Here is an 18,956-nt window from a genome sequence, read left to right on the forward strand (position 1 = left end):
GATTCCCCTCCCAGCACAGCCTGTCCTCTGGAGGAGTGCAGGCAGGACACCTGCTCCAGCCAAGGCTGGCAGACCCCTGATGGCTCCCTGGAGGAGGTAGTGCCCTGGCACACACCATCCAGGCAGTGCAGGGTCATGGTTAAGGTTGTCCCAAGTCTGGCAGCCTGTTGGCAGAGTGGACCACGGGTCTGTGCCAGCAGGAACAACATCTAGGGCCTGGGCAGGCTGCTGCAGGGCATGGCTGTTGTCTCTGTGTGGGCTCTGTGGAGTTCTGGCAGGTGTTGGTGGCGATGCCCTGCAGGAGGAAGGCAGCTGAAGGTTCAGTTGTGCATCTGCTCCTTTCTGCTCTTCACTGGTGCTGCTGTGAGCCTGGCCTGGTGCCTGTGTGCTCTGCCCCATGGGAAGTGCCCAGGGTGTGGTCCTCATGCTTCAGCTCCAGCTCTCCATGGGCAGTGCTGGAGCTGCTGGCAGGTGCCCAGGCAGAGCAGCCCTGCTCTGGCTCCCTGCTTTAGGGCTGGGTGAAGCCCTCTCAGAAATGCTCCTCGTGTCTCTCTCCCACTTGCCTGCTCCTCAGCAGCCTGAGCTCTGGCCCCAGAGTCGTTTGGTCCTGTGAACCAAAGAGAAATCTCCCCTGAGGTGATGTCTGCTGGGGGGCATCGCCCTCCTGGAGAGAAGCCCACAGGACCAGGAGCTCCTTTCGGCGACCGCAGGGCTGGGATGTGGCTCAGGGCTGCTGCTGCGGCCCTGGAGGGGTGTTCCAGGACCCAGGGCTGCCTCTGGTGAGGCTTGGAGCTCCCCACCCCTGCAGGCTCAGGGAGGGGTCAGCTCCCCACTGTGCCGCTTTGTAGGGACCCTCCGAGGGGCTGCTCAGCAGCATCCTGGGGGGGGCAGCCCGGGGCAGGGGCCTGGTCCCTATGGCCGCTGGCCCCTCTGCGGTGCACTCCCTCCGCACCGGGAGCAGAGCCCCCGGGGCAGCGCTCCGATGCCCTCAGGGCCTCTCCACACAGCTCCGAAGGGCCACCGGTGCCAGGCAGCCCCAGGCCCGCTGGGCAGGAAGCCTGGAGCGAGCCACCCACCCGTGGGCCCCTGCCCGGGGGCACCCGCGGGCACCCGCGGCTCCGCTGAGCCCCGTGTCACCGGCGCAGGGATGCCCACGGCCCCGCTCCAGCGCCCCGGGCGCCACCCCGCGCTGCGCACTCCCGACGGGAAGCGGACACGCGTGGGTCGCTCCCGCCGCCCTTTCGTCTATATAAGGCCGGCCCCGCCGCGCCGGCCCCGCGCCCCCGGCCCCGCCGCATTCTTCTGCCTTGTATGGGCCGAGCCGGGGCGGGCGGCACCGCCCCGGGCCCCTCTGCCCGCCCGCCCCGGGGCCGCGCCGCGGGACGGCTCCGCAGAGCAGCTTCGAGCAGCGCCGCAGCTCCCGCCCGGGTCCAGGTGAGGCAGCCCCGGCCCCGGCCCCTCCGCTCCCCGCAGGGCAGGGCGAGGGCCGAGTGGCCACGGCCAGCGGCCGGCATGGAAGGGAGTGGGGGCAGCCCCGGGGGGACCGGGAGGGAGCGAGCCCGGCGAGCGCGGTGGGGTGGGATGGATGGATGGATGGATGGATGGATGGATGGATGGATGGATGGATGGATGGAGTCGGGCAGCCTCGACGGGGCGGGACCGAATCGGGGCAGCGGCGGGACGGGAGCCGGTGCCCGTCCCGGGGAGAGCGGGACGAGCAGCCCCTGCTCTGCGGTGCTGGAGCCGGTGCTAGGGTCAGCCCTCGGGAGAGGCAGGAGGGGTCCCGGTGTGTCCTCGGCAGGCTACTCTCCCCCGGGGCGGGTGGGGAGAGCCTCTCTCTGGGGCTCGACGGGGATGTCCCAGCCAGGGGAGCCGAAAACCACTCTGGGTCAGGGCTCTCGGTACCGGGGACTGGGGCTCCTCGGCTCTCGGTACCGGGGGCTGGGGCTCCTCGGCTCTCGGTACCGGGGGCTGGGGCTCCTCGGCTCTCGGTACCGGGGGCTGGGGCTCCTCGGCTCTCGGTACCGGGGGCTGGGGCTCCCCGGCTCTCGGTACCGGGGGCTGGGGCTCCTTGGCTCTCGGTACCGGGGGCTGGGGCTCTCCGGCTCGTAGGGGTGGGCAGCGCTGCAGGAGCAGGCCCTGCAGCCCGGGGCCGTCACCCTCCTCCTGCTCTGCGGGAGCTGCTCCCGCCTGGAGCGTTTGCTTTTCCCCCCAAAGTCTTTGAGCTGCTGGCCAGAGCCAGGCTCCAGATGCTGCAGCGGTCTCGCCGGTGACCTGATGCAGGCTGGGACAAGCCCTGCTGCAAGGCAGCGGCGCTGTGCTCCGCTCCCGTCCCGCCTGACGCAGGGCACTGCTGCCCTTTGGCTTTGCCCCTGCGAATCATAGAACCATAGAATCAACCAGGTTGGAAGAGACCTCCAAGCTCATCCAGTCCAACCTATCCCCAGCCCTATCCAGCCAACCAGACCATGGCACTGAGTGCCTCATCCAGAACTCGAGGCGCTGCTGTTGCGAGTGCGGCAGAAGCCAGGCAGGCTCCGAGAGCGAATGGGCAGGGGAAAGTGGATCCGCAGCAGCGTTTTTTGGAGTGGAACATCTCCCAGTGTCAACAGCCTCCCTGCTGACCAAAGATGGTTTGGTTTCTTCGCTCGCTTGACTTTTTTTCCTCTCGTCACTGGCAGGCTCTGTGTGGCTGTAGGAGGAGTTTGAGGTCACCTCCCCCTCCGAGGCGCTGCCGGCAGATTCCCCGCCCGAGGTGAGCCCCTTCCTTCTCCTGGGCAGATACCGAACTGTGCCCCGGGCGTGGCACGCAGGTGGCCGAGGCCATGGCGACCTCACGGTCCTGCTCCCCAGCCTCTCCGGGCAGGCAGGGGAGCTGGCTGCTCTGCCTGGTGCTGGGGTGTGTGGCAGTCTTCTCGTGGTGACCCCAGAAGTTGCCCTCTGGAAGGGTCTGCATGTGCCACACGGGCACGGTGAGGTCCTTGGCCTCTAGACCAGGTGGGAAGGAGCTGGCCCAGAGCCCCCCACAGCCGTGCATGGGCCTGGGCTGTGGGGAGAGCCGAGGAAGGGCTGGGATCAACTCTCCCTCACAGGGGCTGCTGCTCGCTCAGCTCTGGCTCCCTGTGGCTGCTCTGCTCTTCCCCAGCCGTGCTTAAGCCCTGCTGGCTTCAGTGCTGCTGGCTCTGGCGGCTCTAGGGGCTCAGGTACTGCCCTCCCCTTGCCTCCAAACTCCCTTTCCCATATCCATCTTCTGCAGCATCCTGGCTCGGTTCCTGCTCTGCCGAGTGGGGCAGGGGCCGCTCCCACGGCTCCTGCTGCCTCTGGCCAGCAGCGAGGCTCCCCTGGCGCCTCGGCAGCAGGGCTGCAGCTGGGCAGTGCCACAGCCCAGGGGGATCCCGAGCAGGGCTGTGCTGGAGGAAAGGGAAGGTTTCCCAACAGATGCGGCAGGGAAGATGAGCTCCTCATGGCACGGGAACCTGCTGGGGTGGGATGTCCTCTCCTGGGCAGTCCTGGCACTGGGAGAAGAGCCTGGCAGATGGCAAAGCTGTATGGGTTGAAAGATGCTGCAAGGCACCACCCAGGCTGCCCCTTCGGCCCCCTGGGGAGAGGGGATGGGAACTGCTGCCTGTGCTGAGCTCACCCCTCTCGCCGTGCTGCAGCCTGGAGCTGCGGAGGGGCAGTGCTTGCCCTGCTGCTGGCGCTGGCACCTCCTGCTGGGCAGAGCCGCTGGGCAGATGTCACCACGGCCCCTCCCAGGAGCCATCCTCCAGGCTGCAGGGGTGTCCCCTGTGACAGCCCAGGCTCTGAACTGCTCCTTCCCTGCCCCAAGCAGAGGCATGCACCAGATGCACACCGTGTGGCTCGCTGCTAGGGCTGTGCTGCAGGGCAGGAGATGACCCCTGCCAGGCTGTGCCCCCTGAGGTGCCAGAGCCTCACCAGCACTTTTGGGGTTACTTGGCCAGCATTGGAGGAGGCACACCCTTATCAGCACATCCCAGGTGATTGTAGCTACTGAAGGCATGGGAATACCCCAGAGCTTGGGGACAGGCTGCTGCCACCACGAGGGGACCCATCCTGTCCCCTTCCCACCTGGGCACCCTTCCCTCTTGCCAGCCAGTCCTGCCAGCAGCCGTCAGCCCGCGGCTCAGCAGCAGCTCCCTGCTGCTCCGTTTCTCAGCGGGCTGCAGCGACACAGGAGAGGATGCAAGGCAGGGAAGGGTGGAAGCAGGCAGCAGATGGCACTGGGGCAGGGCTGCCTGCCCTGGCAGCACTGTAGTGTCCCCTTGGCTTATCTCAGCCTCCCCAGCACGGCCCGGAGGCAGCTCCAGGGTCAAGCTGCTGGTTTGGATTTGCCCAGGGAGCTCATGCCAGTCTGTCCTGAGAGCTGCCAGGCTTTGCCCTTTCTCTTCAGCACCATTTTCTGTGCTAAGGAACTCACAGCCAGCACTGTGCCCCTGGGCCTGGCTCAGGGCAGGAAGGCACCAGCCTGGCAGTGCAGGAGGCAGGGAGGTCATGCAGCAGGAGGATGAGGGAATGAGGGCAGGTGGTGGGGGTGAGTGTGATGGTCAGGTCAGAGGCTTCCATGCCAAGGCTGGCTGGGCTCTCACTCCAGTGCAAATCTCCTCATCTCTGTTGTCTGAGATCAGCTCCTGGGCTGGAGCAGCCCTGGCACAGGCCTTTCAGGAGGGGTGGCAGGAGCAGGAGCAGTCTCTGTGGGCTTCCTTCTTGTCAAGACCAACTGGCACAGCCATGTCCACCCAGGGCACCTCGGCCAGGAGTTCCCTGGGACAGCCTGAGCACTGGGATGTGGAGAACCCCAGAAAGCAGGGGACTGGGGCTGGTGAGCGCTCAGCAGAGCATGGGTCAGGCCTCACTGCCTGTCCTGTCCCATGCAGGAGGCTCCTTCTCCCACACTGACCCCCAAAAGTCTCTTCCCAAGTCCCAGGCAGCCTGAGGAGGTCTGCCAATGGCAGAAGGAAATTGATGAGGAGATGACCAGGCCAAGCTGGACCTTGGCACCAAGCAACTTCCAGGGCAGGCTTTGGATCAAAGTGCAAAGCCCTGTGCTGCCAAAGTCACCCTCAATGCCCTGAAGAAGAAGCACCTCCCTGGCGAGGGTGCCAGGCTGTGCCTCTGCTGCTGGCCACCACCAGGGCAGGCTAAATACTTGGGCAATATTAATCCAGGTGGTGAGAGCAAAGCTCCTGCCTCCTCCTGCACTCTTCTGCCAATTACCCTGCTCATAATTTGCTGTCTTTGGCAAGCTGGGCCCAGAGCCATGGGCCAGCAGCAGAGCTTTCCTTGCTCCTTCTGGCTTGGCACGATGGAGCTGTGGTGTTCACCTGAGGCTCCTCCTCCTGCCTGGGGGATGGTTTGGGGCTGGCAGTGCACAGGGGGTGTCTGGCAGGGCAGGCAGGGGCAGGCTGGCACCTTGCCAAGGAGCTTTGCAGTGCAGCAGTGCTGGGGGAAGCAAGAGATGGGCTGCAGGGGGTTGAGGGCTCCTGCCCACCCATCTGGGCTCTCCAGTCCTGCTGCTCTCCTCAGCTGCCTGCTGACTAAGGTCTCTTTCCTGGTGGGCACTGGGAAGGGACCAGCATGGAGGGGGTGGTGGAGTGATTTGATGACTGCTGTTAGGTGCTGGGTGCTGGCCCAGGGCAGCTCAGAGCAGTGCAAGGAGGGAGCTGAGGGCAGTGCAGTTTCCATCCCAGTGCCTTCAGCCACTGAGGCCCACGGGGGATAAGGGAAAGCTACCTCCTGGGGGGCATGGAGCATGTCCCCTGTGGGTGAAGGGTCCAGCTTGGATTCAGCAGGTGCTGCCAGGCTCTGCTGTGGCTCGGTGCTCCTGCAGTAGGTTGGGAGTGGCTGCCAGGGCAGCCCTGCGGGCACTGACAACGTGGCTGGGCTTTGGCACTGACTGCAGCCCCGGGGCTGTCTTTCCAGAACAGCCTGGCATGGGCAGCCTGAGGGCTGCAGCAGAGTGAGGACCAGGCCAGTGGCCATCCCAGCCTCCAGCTCTGCAGCCCTCTGAGGGAGGCACAGCAGGAGACGACAGCGACAGGGGCAGAGGGAATGGTTCCAGGCTGCCCCAGGGGAGGCTCAGGCTGGAGCTCAGGAACTATTTGTGCCCTGGAAGGCTTCTCAGAGCTTGGAGTGGTCTGCCCAGGGCAGTGCTGCAGTGCCCAGCCCTGGGGGGGCTCCAGCAGCTGTGGCCCTGGTGCTTAGGGCCATGGTTTGGTGCTGAGCCTGCAGTGCTGGGTAGAGAGTTGGACTGGGTGAGCCTGCAGGGCTCTGCCGACAGGATGTGTGCTGTGAGAAGCAGGCATGGACTGGAGAGGGCTGGCAGGAGCTGTGTGGGTGCAGGGGAAGGCTGTTTGTTCTGACCCGGTCTGTGCCAGCTCTGGAGCCCTGCCAGGAGGGCTGACCCAAGGCTCTGAGGTCCTCTGGGGTGCATCAGCATTAAGAACGCAGCTGGAAAGCAGATGCTGGAGCAGCAGAGCTAGAGCCAGAGCCAGAGCCAGGCACAGCTGCTGTTGCTTCATGCAGCATGATCTGGCCCCTAACTGCCAGAGAAGCAGCAGCCTGTGCCCAGCGGGCACACAGCACAGGGCATGGCCTGTTCCTGCCCCCCGGAATTCATCCATAATCATTAACTGAACACTGCCCCCAGGCTGCCCCCAGGCCAGACGCTGACCCGGGAGGGGAAGCTGAGCACAGAGCAGCCTGAGAGGGAAGTGAGCAGCATCTCTGCCCTGGGCTGGCCTCTGTGAGCAGCATCTCTGCCCTGGGCTGGCCTCTGTGAGCAGCATCTCTGCCCTGGGCTGGCCTCTGTGAGCAGCATCTCTGCCCTGGGCTGGCCTCTGTGAGCTGCATCTCTGCTCTGGACTGGCCTCTGTGAGCTGCATCTCTGCTCTGGACTGGCCTCTGTGAGCTGCATCTCTGCCCTGGGCTGGCCTCTGTGAGCAGCATCTCTGCCCTGGGCTGGCCTCTGTGAGCAGCATCTCTGCTCTGGACTGGCCTCTGTGAGCTGCATCTCTGCCCTGGGCTGGCCTCTGTGAGCAGCATCTCTGCCCTGGACTGGCCTCTGTGAGCTGCATCTCTGCTCTGGACTGGCCTCTGTGAGCTGCATCTCTGCTCTGGGCTGGCCTCTGTGAGCAGCATCTCTGCCCTGGGCTGGCCTCTGTGAGCAGCATCTCTGCCCTGGGCTGGCCTCTGTGAGCAGCATCTCTGCTCTGGGCTGGCTTCTGTGAGCAGCATCTCTGCCCTGGGCTGGCTTCTGTGAGCAGCATCTCTGCTCTGGGCTGGCCTCTGTGAGCAGCATCTCTGCTCTGGGCTGGCCTCTGTGAGCAGCATCTCTGCCCTGGGCTGGCTTCTGTGAGCAGCATCTCTGCTCTGGGCTGGCCTCTGTGAGCAGCATCTCTGCCCTGGGCTGGCTTCTGTGAGCTGCATCTCTGCTCTGGGCTGGCCTCTGTGAGCAGCATCTCTGCCCTGGGCTGGCCTCTGTGAGCAGCATCTCTGCCCTGGGCTGGCTTCTGTGAGCAGCATCTCTGCTCTGGACTGGCCTCTGTGAGCAGCATCTCTGCCCTGGGCTGGCTTCTGTGAGCAGCATCTCTGCTCTGGACTGGCCTCTGTGAGCAGCATCTCTGCCCTGGGCTGGCCTCTCCCCAGGCTTTCTTACAAGGCTGTGTTGAACTGGCAGCTGGCACCATCCCTCCCCCAGGCTGGTCCTGCTGGCATAGATGCACAGAACTGTTTGGGTTGGCTAAGCCCTCCAAGATCATCCAGTCCAACCCTCAACCCAACCCCACCCTGGCCACCAAACCCTGTCCCCAAGTGCCATGGTCACACAGTTTGGGAACACCTCCAGGACTGGGGCCTGCACCTGGGCAGCCTGTGCCAGTCTCTGACCACTCTTGCACCAAAGACATTTTTCCTCCTCTCCAACCTAACTTGGCACAATTTCAGGCCATTTTTTCTCCTTCTGTCCCCTGATGCCAGGGAGCAGAACCCAGCCCCAGCTCACTGCAGCCTGCTCTCAGGGAGCAGTGGGGAGCAGTGAGGACTCCCCTTGGACAGTGCAGCTTTTCCTGCCCTGGACCTGCCTTGGTGGTGGTTGGTGCCCACAGGGTCCCTTTGCCATGCCTCACGAGGCACCCACAGCCCCAGCTGTGCCCCCCAAGGTCTGTCCATGCCACTGCTGTCCCATCTTTGCTCCTCAGGGCTGTTTGTTACCTGAAACAACAGCACCAGTCCTCAGCAGCCCCCTGAGGTCCTCTGCACTCTTTTCCCTCCACTCGTGGGGCTCCCTGGGCAGAGGGCAGGGCACAGCTGGGCACTGCAGTGGGCAGCCAGTGGCCTCTGGCCCGTCTGGAGCAGCAGGAGTCGGGCTGGAGGGAGGGGGAGGGGAGGCAGTGTATGTGAGGAATGTGCTCGAGCAGATAACCGCTGGTGCTGGGCGCTGGCTGCTGTGCCCAGGCCACCTCCCGGGGCTGGCTGGGGTCTGCTGGTGCCCAGGGAAAGAGAGGATGCCAGTGAGAGCTAGTGCCTGGCAGCTGTGGTGGACAGGACTGGGTGAGCCCTGCCAGAGCAGGAGGGGGAGCCTGGGGGGGGGGCACTGCTAAACTCTGCCCAGAATGCCAAGGTACCCATGCCCATGGCCACCCTCTGGCACTGAGGGGTACAGGGGGGATGCTCAGTGCCAGGCCTGACATCTCCCCCTGTGCCTGCGCGCAGGCAGGGTCAGGGTGTGGGGAGCTTTGGGCAGGGGTGGCAGGGAGTGCTGCCTGCTCTCATGACTGCCCAGGGGCCTCGCTGGAGCCCAAACCTCCCCTGTGCCCAAGCCTCCCCTGTGCCCACATCTGGCCCTGCGAGCCCCTTAGCTCCCTGCTGCTGAGCTGTGTGGCAGGCAGCAGACCGAGGGAGACTGCTGAGAGCCCAGCTTGAGAGCTGCCTTCAGCTTTGGGCTCCCCTGTCCAGGAGGGACAGGGACCTGCTGGAGGGGGTCCAAGGGAGGGCTCTGATGATGATGAGGGGACTGGAGCAGTGCCTGGTGAGGAGAGGCTGAGGGCCCTGGGGCTGCTTAGTCTGGAGAAGAGAAGACTGAGAGGGGATTGAATCAATGTCTGTAACTCTCTGAGGGCTGGAGGTCAGGAGGGGGGGACAGGCTCTGCTCACCGCTCCCTGGGGTAGGACCAGGAGCAATGGATGGAAGCTGCAGCTCAACATGGGGAAGAACTTCTTGGCTGGAAGGGTCCCAGAGCCCTGGCACAGGCTGCCCAGAGAGGCTGTGGAGTCTCCTCCTCTGGAGCCTTCCCAGCCCTGTCTGGATGTGTTCCTGTGTGCCCTGAGGGAGGTTGTGTGGTCCTGCTCTGACAGGGGCTGGACTGGATGAGCTCTTTGGGTCCCTTCCAACCCCTGACATCTGTGAGCTGCGAGCTGCGATGCTGCGAGGCACAGGGCTGGAGGTGCTTTGCCTCTGCGCTGTTTCCTGGGGCTCTGCCCTCCTGACAGCCCTGCCGTGCCCCCAGGTCCCCCCGCTGGTGCCAGGATGTCGAGCAAGCGTGCCAAGGCCAAGACCACCAAGAAGCGCCCCCAGCGCGCCACCTCCAACGTCTTCGCCATGTTTGACCAGTCGCAGATCCAGGAGTTCAAGGAGGCCTTCAACATGATCGACCAGAACCGCGACGGCTTCATCGACAAGGAGGACCTGCACGACATGCTGGCCTCGCTGGGTGCGCCCTGCCCCTGCCCCTCGGGCTGCCCCGCACCCGCCCCTGACAGCGAGGTGCCCTGCGCTGTGCCAGCCTGTGCCAGCTGCGGAGCCCCACGGGCCCCAGCTGGGTGTGCTGCTCCCACAGCCGTGCCCACCAGGAGACACCCCCGAGACTGGGGCAGCCGTGCCCTGGCAGCACGCAGCAGCTGCAGCGCCTGAGCAGTCTCGCCCAGGGTACTGCCCCGTGGCACAAAGCCCTCAGCCTGGGTGGCAGCAGAGGTCTGTCCCTGCGCTGGCAGGACGCCTGGGCCTGCCCCACCCGGGGCCTGTCCCTCGCTGCAGGCTGTGACCCCACCTGCTGCTCCCTGTGGCACCCTCACAGCCCTGTGGCACTGTCAATGATTGACCTGGCAGCCAAACCTGCCTGGGGTCCCGCCCGGCCGCGGCAGGGACCTGCTTCCTGTGGGCGCACAGAGGGGCACAGCCGCTGCAGGCGCAGAGAGGGGCACAGCCGCTGCGGGCACACAGAGGGGCACAGCCGCTGCGGGCGCACAGAGGGGCACAGCCGCTGCGGGCACACAGAGGGGCACAGCCGCTGCGGGCGCACAGAGGGGCACAGCCGCTGTGGGTGCAGAGAGGGGCACAGCTGCTGCGGGCGCACAGAGGGGCACAGCCGCTGCGGGCGCAGAGAGGGGCACAGCCGCTGCGGGCGCACAGAGGTGCACAGCCGCTGCGGGCGCAGAGAGGGGCACAGCCGCTGCAGGCGCAGAGAGGGGCACAGCCGCTGCGGGCGCACAGAGGGGCACAGCCGCTGCGGGCACACAGAGGGGCACAGCCGCTGCGGGCACACAGAGGGGCACAGCCGCTGTGGGTGCAGAGAGGGGCACAGCCGCTGCGGGTGCAGAGAGGGGCACAGCCGCTGCGGGCACACAGAGGGGCACAGCCGCTGCGGGCACACAGAGGGGCACAGCCGCTGCGGGCGCAGAGAGGGGCACAGCCGCTGCAGGTGCAGAGAGGGGCACAGCCGCTGCGGGCACACAGAGGGGCACAGCCGCTGTGGGTGCAGAGAGGGGCACAGCCGCTGCGGGCACACAGAGGTGCACAGCCGCTGCGGGCGCACAGAGGGGCACAGCCACTGCGGGCGCAGAGAGGGGCACAGCCGCTGCGGGCGCACAGAGGGGCACAGCCGCTGTGGGTGCAGAGAGGGGCACAGCCGCTGCGGGCGCAGAGAGGGGCACAGCTGCTGCGGGCGCACAGAGGGGCACAGCCGCTGCAGGCGCACAGAGGGGCACAGCCGCTGCGGGCACACAGAGGGGCACAGCCGCTGCGGGCACACAGAGGTGCACAGCCGCTGCGGGCGCAGAGAGGGGCACAGCCGCTGCAGGTGCAGAGAGGGGCACAGCTGCTGCGGGTGCACAGAGGGGCACAGCCACTGTGGGCGCAGAGAGGGGCACAGCCGCTGCGGGCGCAGAGAGGGGCACAGCCGCTGCGGGCGCAGAGAGGGGCACAGCCGCTGCGGGCGCAGAGAGGGGCACAGCCGCTGCGGGCGCACAGAGGTGCACAGCCGCTGCGGGCGCAGAGAGGGGCACAGCCGCTGCAGGTGCAGAGAGGGGCACAGCTGCTGCGGGCGCACAGAGGGGCACAGCCACTGTGGGCGCAGAGAGGGGCACAGCCGCTGCGGGCACACAGAGGGGCACAGCCGCTGCAGGTGCAGGGACCTCAGCAGGGAAGGCTAAATGGTAGCAGCAGTGCTGGGGACAGCAGCAGCGTGATGCTGGTGTGGGCACATTGCTGCACCTTTCCTTGGGTGCTGCTGGCTGCCAGCTGCGAGGGCGAAGGGGCACAGCTGTGGGGTTTAGTTCCTGGCAACCCCCGGGTGCATTCCTGCATCTCCCTTGGGGCTGAGCCTGGCACAGCTTGTTCCAGGTGGCCTCCTGCCCACATCAAAGCATGGGAGAGGTGCTGGGGGGAGAGCTCCAGGCACTGTGGGACCCCTTCCCATGCTGGTGGGGTGGGTGGACACACACCAGCCGAGGCACCCCAGGCAGCCTGCCCTGGGCACACGCGCCGGGGTGGGGGCACAGGGCCTGGCACCCAGACGTCCGCCTGTGCCCGCAGGGAAGAACCCGACGGACGAGTACCTGGAGGGCATGATGAGCGAGGCGCCAGGGCCCATCAACTTCACCATGTTCCTCACCATGTTCGGGGAGAAGCTGAACGGCACCGACCCGGAGGACGTCATCCGCAATGCCTTCGCCTGCTTCGACGAGGAGGCCTCGGGTAGGGGCAGCCCCGGCGCTGCCTGCCCTGCCTACGCCTGTGCCCTGAGGCCGTGCCAGGCAGCGCCACAGGGGAAGAGCTGGGCAGGGCTGTCTTTGGGAGAGGTGGGGAAGGACACAGGCTCATGGAAGGGGTGGGTTGGAAGGCACCTCCAGAGCTCAGCCAGTCCAAGCCCCTGCACTCAGCAGGGACATCCTCCACTGGAGCAGGTTGCCCACAGCCCTGTCCAGCCTCACCTGGAACATCTCCAGGGCTGGGCCTCAAGCACCTCCCTGGGCAACCTGTTGCAGTGCTGCAGCAGCCTCCTGGGGCAGAACTTGTTCCTCACATCCAATCTCCATCTGCTCTGCTCTGCTTTGCAGCCATTGCCCTCGTCCTGTCCCTGCAGCCCTTTGGGCACAGCCTCTCTGCAGCCTGCTTGCAGCCCCTTCAGGCACTGGCAGCAGCTCTGAGGTCTGCCAGAGCCTTCTCCTCTGCAGGCTGCACACCCCCAGCTCCCTCAGCCTGTCCTCACAGCAGAGCTGCTCCAGCCCCCTGCTCATTTTTGTGGCCTCCTTTGGACCCTCTCCATCAGGTCCAGGTCCTTCTTGTGTTGGGGTCCCAGAGCTGTCCCAGCCCTGCAGGTGAGGTCTGCCCAGAGCAGAGCAGAGGGGCAGGATCCCCTCTCTGGACCTGCTGGCAACGCTGCTTTGGATGCAGTCCAGGATGTGATTTGCCCTCTGGTCCTGCCACTCAGCCCTCCCCCCGTGCCCCATGCTGAGGCCACCCCCTGCTGCTGTTCCCCGCAGGCTTCATCCATGAGGACCACCTGCGGGAGCTGCTGACCACCATGGGGGACAGGTTCACGGACGAGGAGGTGGATGAGATGTACCGGGAGGCGCCCATCGACAAGAAGGGCAACTTCAACTACGTGGAGTTCACTCGCATCCTGAAGCACGGCGCCAAGGACAAGGACGATTAGAGCCCTCCCCTGCCGCCCCCGCCCCTCTGCCCCTCGCTGCCCCACAGCAGGCTGCACCACGCCAAGCACTGCCCAGACCTGCACCCCACACCGGGCCACGCTTGGAGGGCAGACACTCCTGTCACCGTGCCACCCAGTGCCCATCCATCAGCCCCAGACCTCCCCTCCCACACAGCCTGCCCCGCGGGCACCCCCAGCCTGGCCGAGCAGCCACTGGCACCCCTGGAGACAGCGTGGTGGTGCTGCTGGTCCCTGGGGCCAAAGTGAGGCTCCCGGGGGGGCTGGCTCAGACCTGAGCAGTCCCCATCTCAGGGCCACAGCGCAGAGAAAGGACCTGCCCCTCCTTCCGCACTCCCTTCCTCCGTGAGAGGACCCCACTTTGCTCCCCCTCCCTGCCTGCCTTCTGAGGGCCGGGGGAAGCAGAGCAGTGTATAAACCTGACGGGTGTGTTCTGGAGCTGTGCTGTCTGTGGCTGCCTCCTGGCCCCGTGCTGTGCCCTGCCACGCTGCCAGCCTGCTCGTTTGGGCACCGCATCTCCCCAGCCCGCTGCCGGGGCCAACTGGGCCCCTCCCGGCAGGGCAGCCTGCTTTTGGAGCCCAGCTGCTCCCAGCCCACATCAAAAGAGCCTGAGCATCATTTTCCACCTTTGCTGGTGGGTTGAGGGTCACTCTGCCAAGCCTCCACGTTGGGAGAGGCTGAGAGACGCCAGGGAAGGTGCCAGCCGCGGTCCCCTGCCAGCTGAGCTGGGGTCCCAGGGTCTCAGCTGCTCCTTTGCATCACTCCCAGAGGGCAGGAGTGGGCGTAAGAGAAGGGAGCTGTGCCCTTGGTTTGGTTATTGACCAGCAGCCTGCCAAGGGCAGGGCAGTGCAGGGGGCTCCTGCCTTGCAAGGTGCTCGGTGCTGCCTTCAGCCCATCTGCCCTCCAGGGATCAGCTCCCTGAGGTTAGCTCAAAGGGGCAGAAACGTGATGCTAAGCCCATGGAAGCTGGTGAGGGCACAGTGCGTGCTGGAGGTGCTCCCAGTGTGCTGGCAAGTCTGGGAGAGGCTCTGCGGGAACTCAGCACCTCCTGAGCCCTGCTCAGAGACCTGCCAGGCTCCAGAAGATGCTCTCACTGGGGAGATGACCTGTGGCTGGAAAGCCTCTCCTGGCTTCTCTTCCATTTCCCAGGCAGCACCACCACAAGGAAGGATGAATTGGTGAGGACACAGCCATGGAAGGTGAACTCTTATCCCCTGGGGTGCTCTGCAACTCTGCAACTCAGGTTGCTCTGCAACCTCAACCCAGCCCCTCCAGGCTCACAGACACCAAGCTCCTTACCCAGTTTTCTGCTGTACCAGGGCAAGACCTCCAGGTCTCCCAGCTGCTGGGCAGAGATGTAGGCCTGAAGGCTGCTGGGGGGCAGGGGGCACCCAGACAGCTCCCTTCACTGGGGCACAGCCCGAAGGGGGCAGCTCGGAGCTGCCGCTGGGGTGGGCAGGCTGATGGTGGCGTGGGGAAGGGCCTCCAGCTCCTGCAAGCTCTCTGCCACGCTCTGGAGAAGCTCTTTGCTGGAGGCAGCTTCATGCAGGAGCAGTGCTCAGCCCCACGGACCCCACGGACCCCACAGACCAGCTCGTGTGGCCAGCCCAGGCGTGGGATGAACCTGGTGCTGCCACACCAGCTGTGGGCACTGCTGGCCTCCCGCAGCGTGCCAGGTGCTGCGGCGTGGGGCGGGCAGAAGCAGTGCCCCAGGCAGCTGCTAAGGCTGCTGCGGCCGAGCTGCCCCCTTCAGAGCACAGCCCTGGTACACTGCAGGACTCTGAGGGGGCATCAGCCACGATGCCGGCGAGGGAGAGGAGCTTTGTTAGTGGGCACCTGGGAACACGTGGGAAGAGGATTTCCCTGCGGGAGGGGATCCTGCCTGGGCCAGCTCCTGCAGCTCCTGGCAGCTGATCAGGAAGGCTTCTGCCTTGCTTCGGAGGTGAGGGAGAGAGCACCGAGATGGGAGTGCAGCCACAGGCAGGGTGACGGCAGGCACAGCACACGGGGAAGATCAGCCCTGACTTCACGGGTGAGCAGACAGGCTCCAAGCACCCCGAGACAGCCCCCGGGAGAGGTCAGAGCTCAGAGGCTGTCAGTCAGGAGAGGAAAAAAGCAGCGGATCACATGGTAGGGATTCCTGGGGGAGGAAAGGAGCTTAGGCAGCGCTCAGGCACTGCCCGCAGCCTGCCCAGCCGCACCTGCAGCCAGCAGGGGCAGCCCCGGGCGGGAAGCATCCTGAGGAGGGCAGCTGGAGGTTGGGCAGCACAGAGCACTCCCACCTCGGGAGGCCCCAGGCAAGCAGTCATGGGAGCAGGCTGGCAGCGTGGGCACGGTGCTGCCTGCCACTCCTCCGCGGGCTGCGCGGGCGCACCGCAGGCATGCGGGAGCCACGTCTGGCTCGGGGGCTGTGACCAGCAGCGTCTCTCCCGCAGGCTCTGCTTCATGCTCTTCCAGCAGCTGCTCCTAGCCACGGTGGGAAACAGGACCCCGGGACAGATGCCAGTTTGTCCTGCCATGCTCAGAGCCCTTTCCACACCTTGTTGTTTGTTCCCAGGGCCAGTGCTGAGCCCCTTCCCCTGGTTCTGCCCAGCTGCTGTCTCTCCAGCTCCTGCAGCAGTGCAGCCTTCCTCATCACATCAGCTCCCATCAGCTCGCTTTGGTGCCCTGGTGCCCCCAGCTCGAGCAGATGGGACAGTTCTGTGCTGCCAGCCCTGCTCCCCAGACCCACTCCATCCACTTCGGTCAGCCACAGAGGGACAACGAAATCTCATCAACCCTCCAGGCTGTTAGGACCCATCTGAGCCTGGTGAACTTCAGGCAGGCCATGTGCAAGGTCCCACACCTCAGGGCAGGCTGGGTCCCGGACGGGCTGAGAGCAGCCCTGAGGACAAGGTCCTGGGGACACTGAGGAGTGACACACTGGATGTGAGCCAGCACTGTGCACTTGCAGCCCAGCCAGCCACAGCCTGGGCTGCAGCACAGCAAGCATGCCCAGCAGGCTGGCCTGACCCGACCCAGGCACTGCAGAGGCTTCAAACCACCAACCCTCCCCAGACATTTCATTTCAGAAGCACTTTCCTGGGGCAGGAGGGCACTAAGGGGAGAAAATGCCCACCCTTGGGGGTCGTTCTAAAGGAGCTGCTCACAGTGAAGTGCTTCCTGGTGCTCAGAGGGACCCTCCTGCCTGTCACTTTCACAGCACCACAGAACTCAGCAGGTTGGAAGAGCCCTCTAGGATCATCCAGTCCAACCTATCCCCTAACCCTTCTAATTCACTAACCCCTGGCACCAAGTGCCTCATGCAGCCTCCTCTTGAACACCTCCAGGGTTGGGGACTCCACCCCCTCCCCGGGCAGCCCATTCCAGTGCCAATTACTCTTGCTGTGAAGAACTTCTTCCTAATGTCCAGCCTGAACCTGCCCTGGCACAGCTTGAGGCTGTGGCTTGTTCTGTCCCTGGGTGCCTGGGTGAAGAGACCACCCCCAGCTGGCTACAATCTCCCTTCAGGTAGTTGCAGACAGCAATGAGGTCTTTGTACCCACGGCCTCTGCTCCTGTCTCTGGGCACCACTAAGAGCCTGGCTCCATGCTCTGCACCCTGCCTCTGGATGCTCTCCACACTGAGGAGGTCTCTTGGGCCCGCTCTGGGCAGTCGCAGCTCTCTCAGCCTCTCACAGCAGAGCTGGTCCAGCCCCATCACCACCTCCACGGCCCTCAGCTGGGCTCTCCCCAGCGTGTCCCTGTCTCTCTCATGCTGGGCAGCACTCCAGGGGGGGCCTCTCCAGTGCAGAGCAGAGGAAGGGTCTCCTCCCTCCCCCTCCTAATGCAGCCCTGGACACTTCTCTGCTGCTCCTGGTCACTGTGGTGTCGCCGAGGACCCCTGGGGCTGCTTCTGTCAAGCTTTAGCTTTCCTCCTGGGTGCCCCCAGCACATCTTGGTGCCTGGGGCAGTTGTGCCTCCCCAGGGGCAGGACATTGCACTTCTCACTGAGCTTCATGAGGTTCCTGTTGCCCCATTTATTGGGGAGCAGCCCCAGATGCTCTGGGTGGCAGCTCCTGCTGTCTCCACTCTCCCCACGGGAATCATTCCCTCCTTTGCCCAAGCAGGAGGCCAGGGAGGCTGCCTCCAGACCTCAGGGACCAAGAGTCTCACTCTCCAGTGCTCTGAGCTCCATCCTGAAGTCTCCAGAGCACCACGGCTCCTTTTGCCACCTCCAATGTCAGAGGAGTACCAGAGGAGCAAAGGGCAGGGCAGTACCAGGTCTGCTCTGCCCTGCTGGCTCTGGCAAGAGCAACAGGAACAGCCGAGCTGCCCCACGGGCAGGGGCAGCAGGAGGTGAGAGGGCATGGGGCTGATGAAGCAAAGCTGAGCCCTGCCCTGGGGGGGCTGTGGCACAGCCAGCGGGACACTAGGTGTTCTTGCAGAGCTGCCTGTTGCCAGGTGGTGCCCAGCTGGCACACGCTGGCCCTCACTGGCACTGACATAGCAGCCGGTCCCCAGGCTCTGCTGGAGGTGGGTGAGGGAGCACAACACCCGAGGCTCCCACTGCTCCCCTGAGCAGGGCAGAGGTGAAGTCCTGAGGGGCTCCAGCCATGCCATGAGGAGAGGCAGGCAGCAAAGCCCTGGTGACAGTGTGCCCAGGAGCAGTGCTGCTGGGGAATCCCAGCCTGGCCCTCAGCCAGGAGCCACCTGCACTGCTGGAGAGCCAAAGCCAGCAGCTGGCACAGTCACCACACAGGAGGGACACAAAGATGATCAGAGGGGCGGAGAAGGCTGCAGGGAGACCTGGGAGCAGCCTTGCAGTGCCTGGAGGGGCTGCAGGAGAGCTGGGGAAGGACTTTGGACAAGGGCTGGCAGTGGCAGGCTGAGGGCCAATGGCTTTGAGCTGGGAGAGGGGAGAGGGAGAGTGGAGCTGGGGAAGGGATTGTTGAGAGTGAGGCTGGGGAGAGACTGGCATCTGGAGGCTGTGGCTGCCTCCTGCCTGGAGGTGTTCAGGGCAGGCTGGATGAGGCCCTGAGCAGCCTGCGCGGGTGGGAGGTGTCCCTGCCATGGCAGGAGCTGGAGCTGGCTGAGTTTTAAGGTCCCTTCCAGCCCAACCCGTTCTGGGATTCTCTGAAATTCACCTTTCCTGGCCAAAACTCCCAGTCCCCGAGGGGAGGGCAGCCTGAGCCCTGGGCTCTCGCTGCCTGATTGTTTTTCAAATAGCTGGAGTTTAGTGGCATTGTCATGCCAATGGCCCTGCCCAGACCTGGCAGCTGCTGGGGACTCAGCCCGGACCAGCCCTTAGCCAAAGCAGCCCTGGAGATGCCCCAGAGCCCCTGCCTGGCCCCTGGCCCCACAAGGTTCCTAATCCCCCCTCAGCTGGGGGCTCTCTGGCTTCTGCTCCATGGGTTTGGGCTCTCAGGTGCTGCACTCGGGCACCCAGCAGGATTTCCCCAAAGCCACCTCCACGCCACCTGGCACCGCAGCCCCGGGAGCACAGGAGGGCTCCTGGCGCAGACCTGGGCAGGCTCTGGAGCCCAGGGACCACTTGCTGGCTGCCTCACGTAGGCAGAGGAACAGAGGGTGAAGGCCCAGGCAGGAGCACAGCACAGCCTGGGCACGGCGGCTGCCAGAGACCCCGCGGGAGCAGCTCAGGGGGCGCAGGCAGGCTGGGTGCCAGGCAGGGCGCAGAGCGGGCAGGATGGACCCACCCTGCGTGGTGAGGGCTGCGGTGTGCAGGCAGGAGCCGTGCAGGGGGGCTGGGGATGCACCACGCCTTGGCCTGCCTGCAGCAGGTGGGGTCTGCAGCCAGGGCCGGTGCCACGGCTGGTGCCACGGCTGGCCTGGGCTGCAGGGACGGACCGGTGGGGGCCTGCGGGCACAGCTCCACTGAAGCTTCAGCAGCACTGAACAAGTGCCTTGAGGAGTTCTCTTCGGGTCCCTTCTGCTATGTGACCCTTTATTGTGCCACGCAATCTGCTCTACACCCACCAAAACCAGCTCC

At 65.3% G+C, this 18,956-nt stretch overlaps 1 protein-coding gene across 1 annotated transcript; it reads left to right on the forward strand.

Moving 5' to 3' along the window:
- Window positions 1-1,335: 1,335 nt before the first annotated feature.
- Window positions 1,336-13,406, forward strand: MYL9 (myosin light chain 9). The gene is made up of 5 exons (XM_064167418.1): window positions 1,336-1,434; window positions 2,682-2,755; window positions 9,525-9,728; window positions 11,828-11,989; window positions 12,778-13,406. Exons 3-5 carry the CDS (start codon window positions 9,545-9,547, stop codon window positions 12,948-12,950), a joined length of 519 nt encoding a protein of 172 aa, XP_064023488.1. The 5' UTR covers window positions 1,336-1,434; window positions 2,682-2,755; window positions 9,525-9,544; the 3' UTR covers window positions 12,951-13,406.
- The last annotated feature ends 5,550 nt before the right edge of the window (window positions 13,407-18,956 follow it).

Source organism: Pogoniulus pusillus, chromosome 29 (genome assembly GCF_015220805.1).
Source record: "Pogoniulus pusillus isolate bPogPus1 chromosome 29, bPogPus1.pri, whole genome shotgun sequence".
NCBI classification, from domain to species: domain Eukaryota; kingdom Metazoa; phylum Chordata; class Aves; order Piciformes; family Lybiidae; genus Pogoniulus; species Pogoniulus pusillus.

Coding starts and splice junctions, on each gene's coding strand:
- MYL9 (XM_064167418.1), top strand. CDS start 9,545: ATGTCGAGCAAGCGTGCCAAGGCCAAGACCACCAAGAAGCGCCCCCAG. Junction 9,729..11,827: donor CGACATGCTGGCCTCGCTGG/GTGCGCCCTGCC, acceptor CTGTGCCCGCAG/GGAAGAACCCGACGGACGAG. Junction 11,990..12,777: donor CTTCGACGAGGAGGCCTCGG/GTAGGGGCAGCC, acceptor TGTTCCCCGCAG/GCTTCATCCATGAGGACCAC.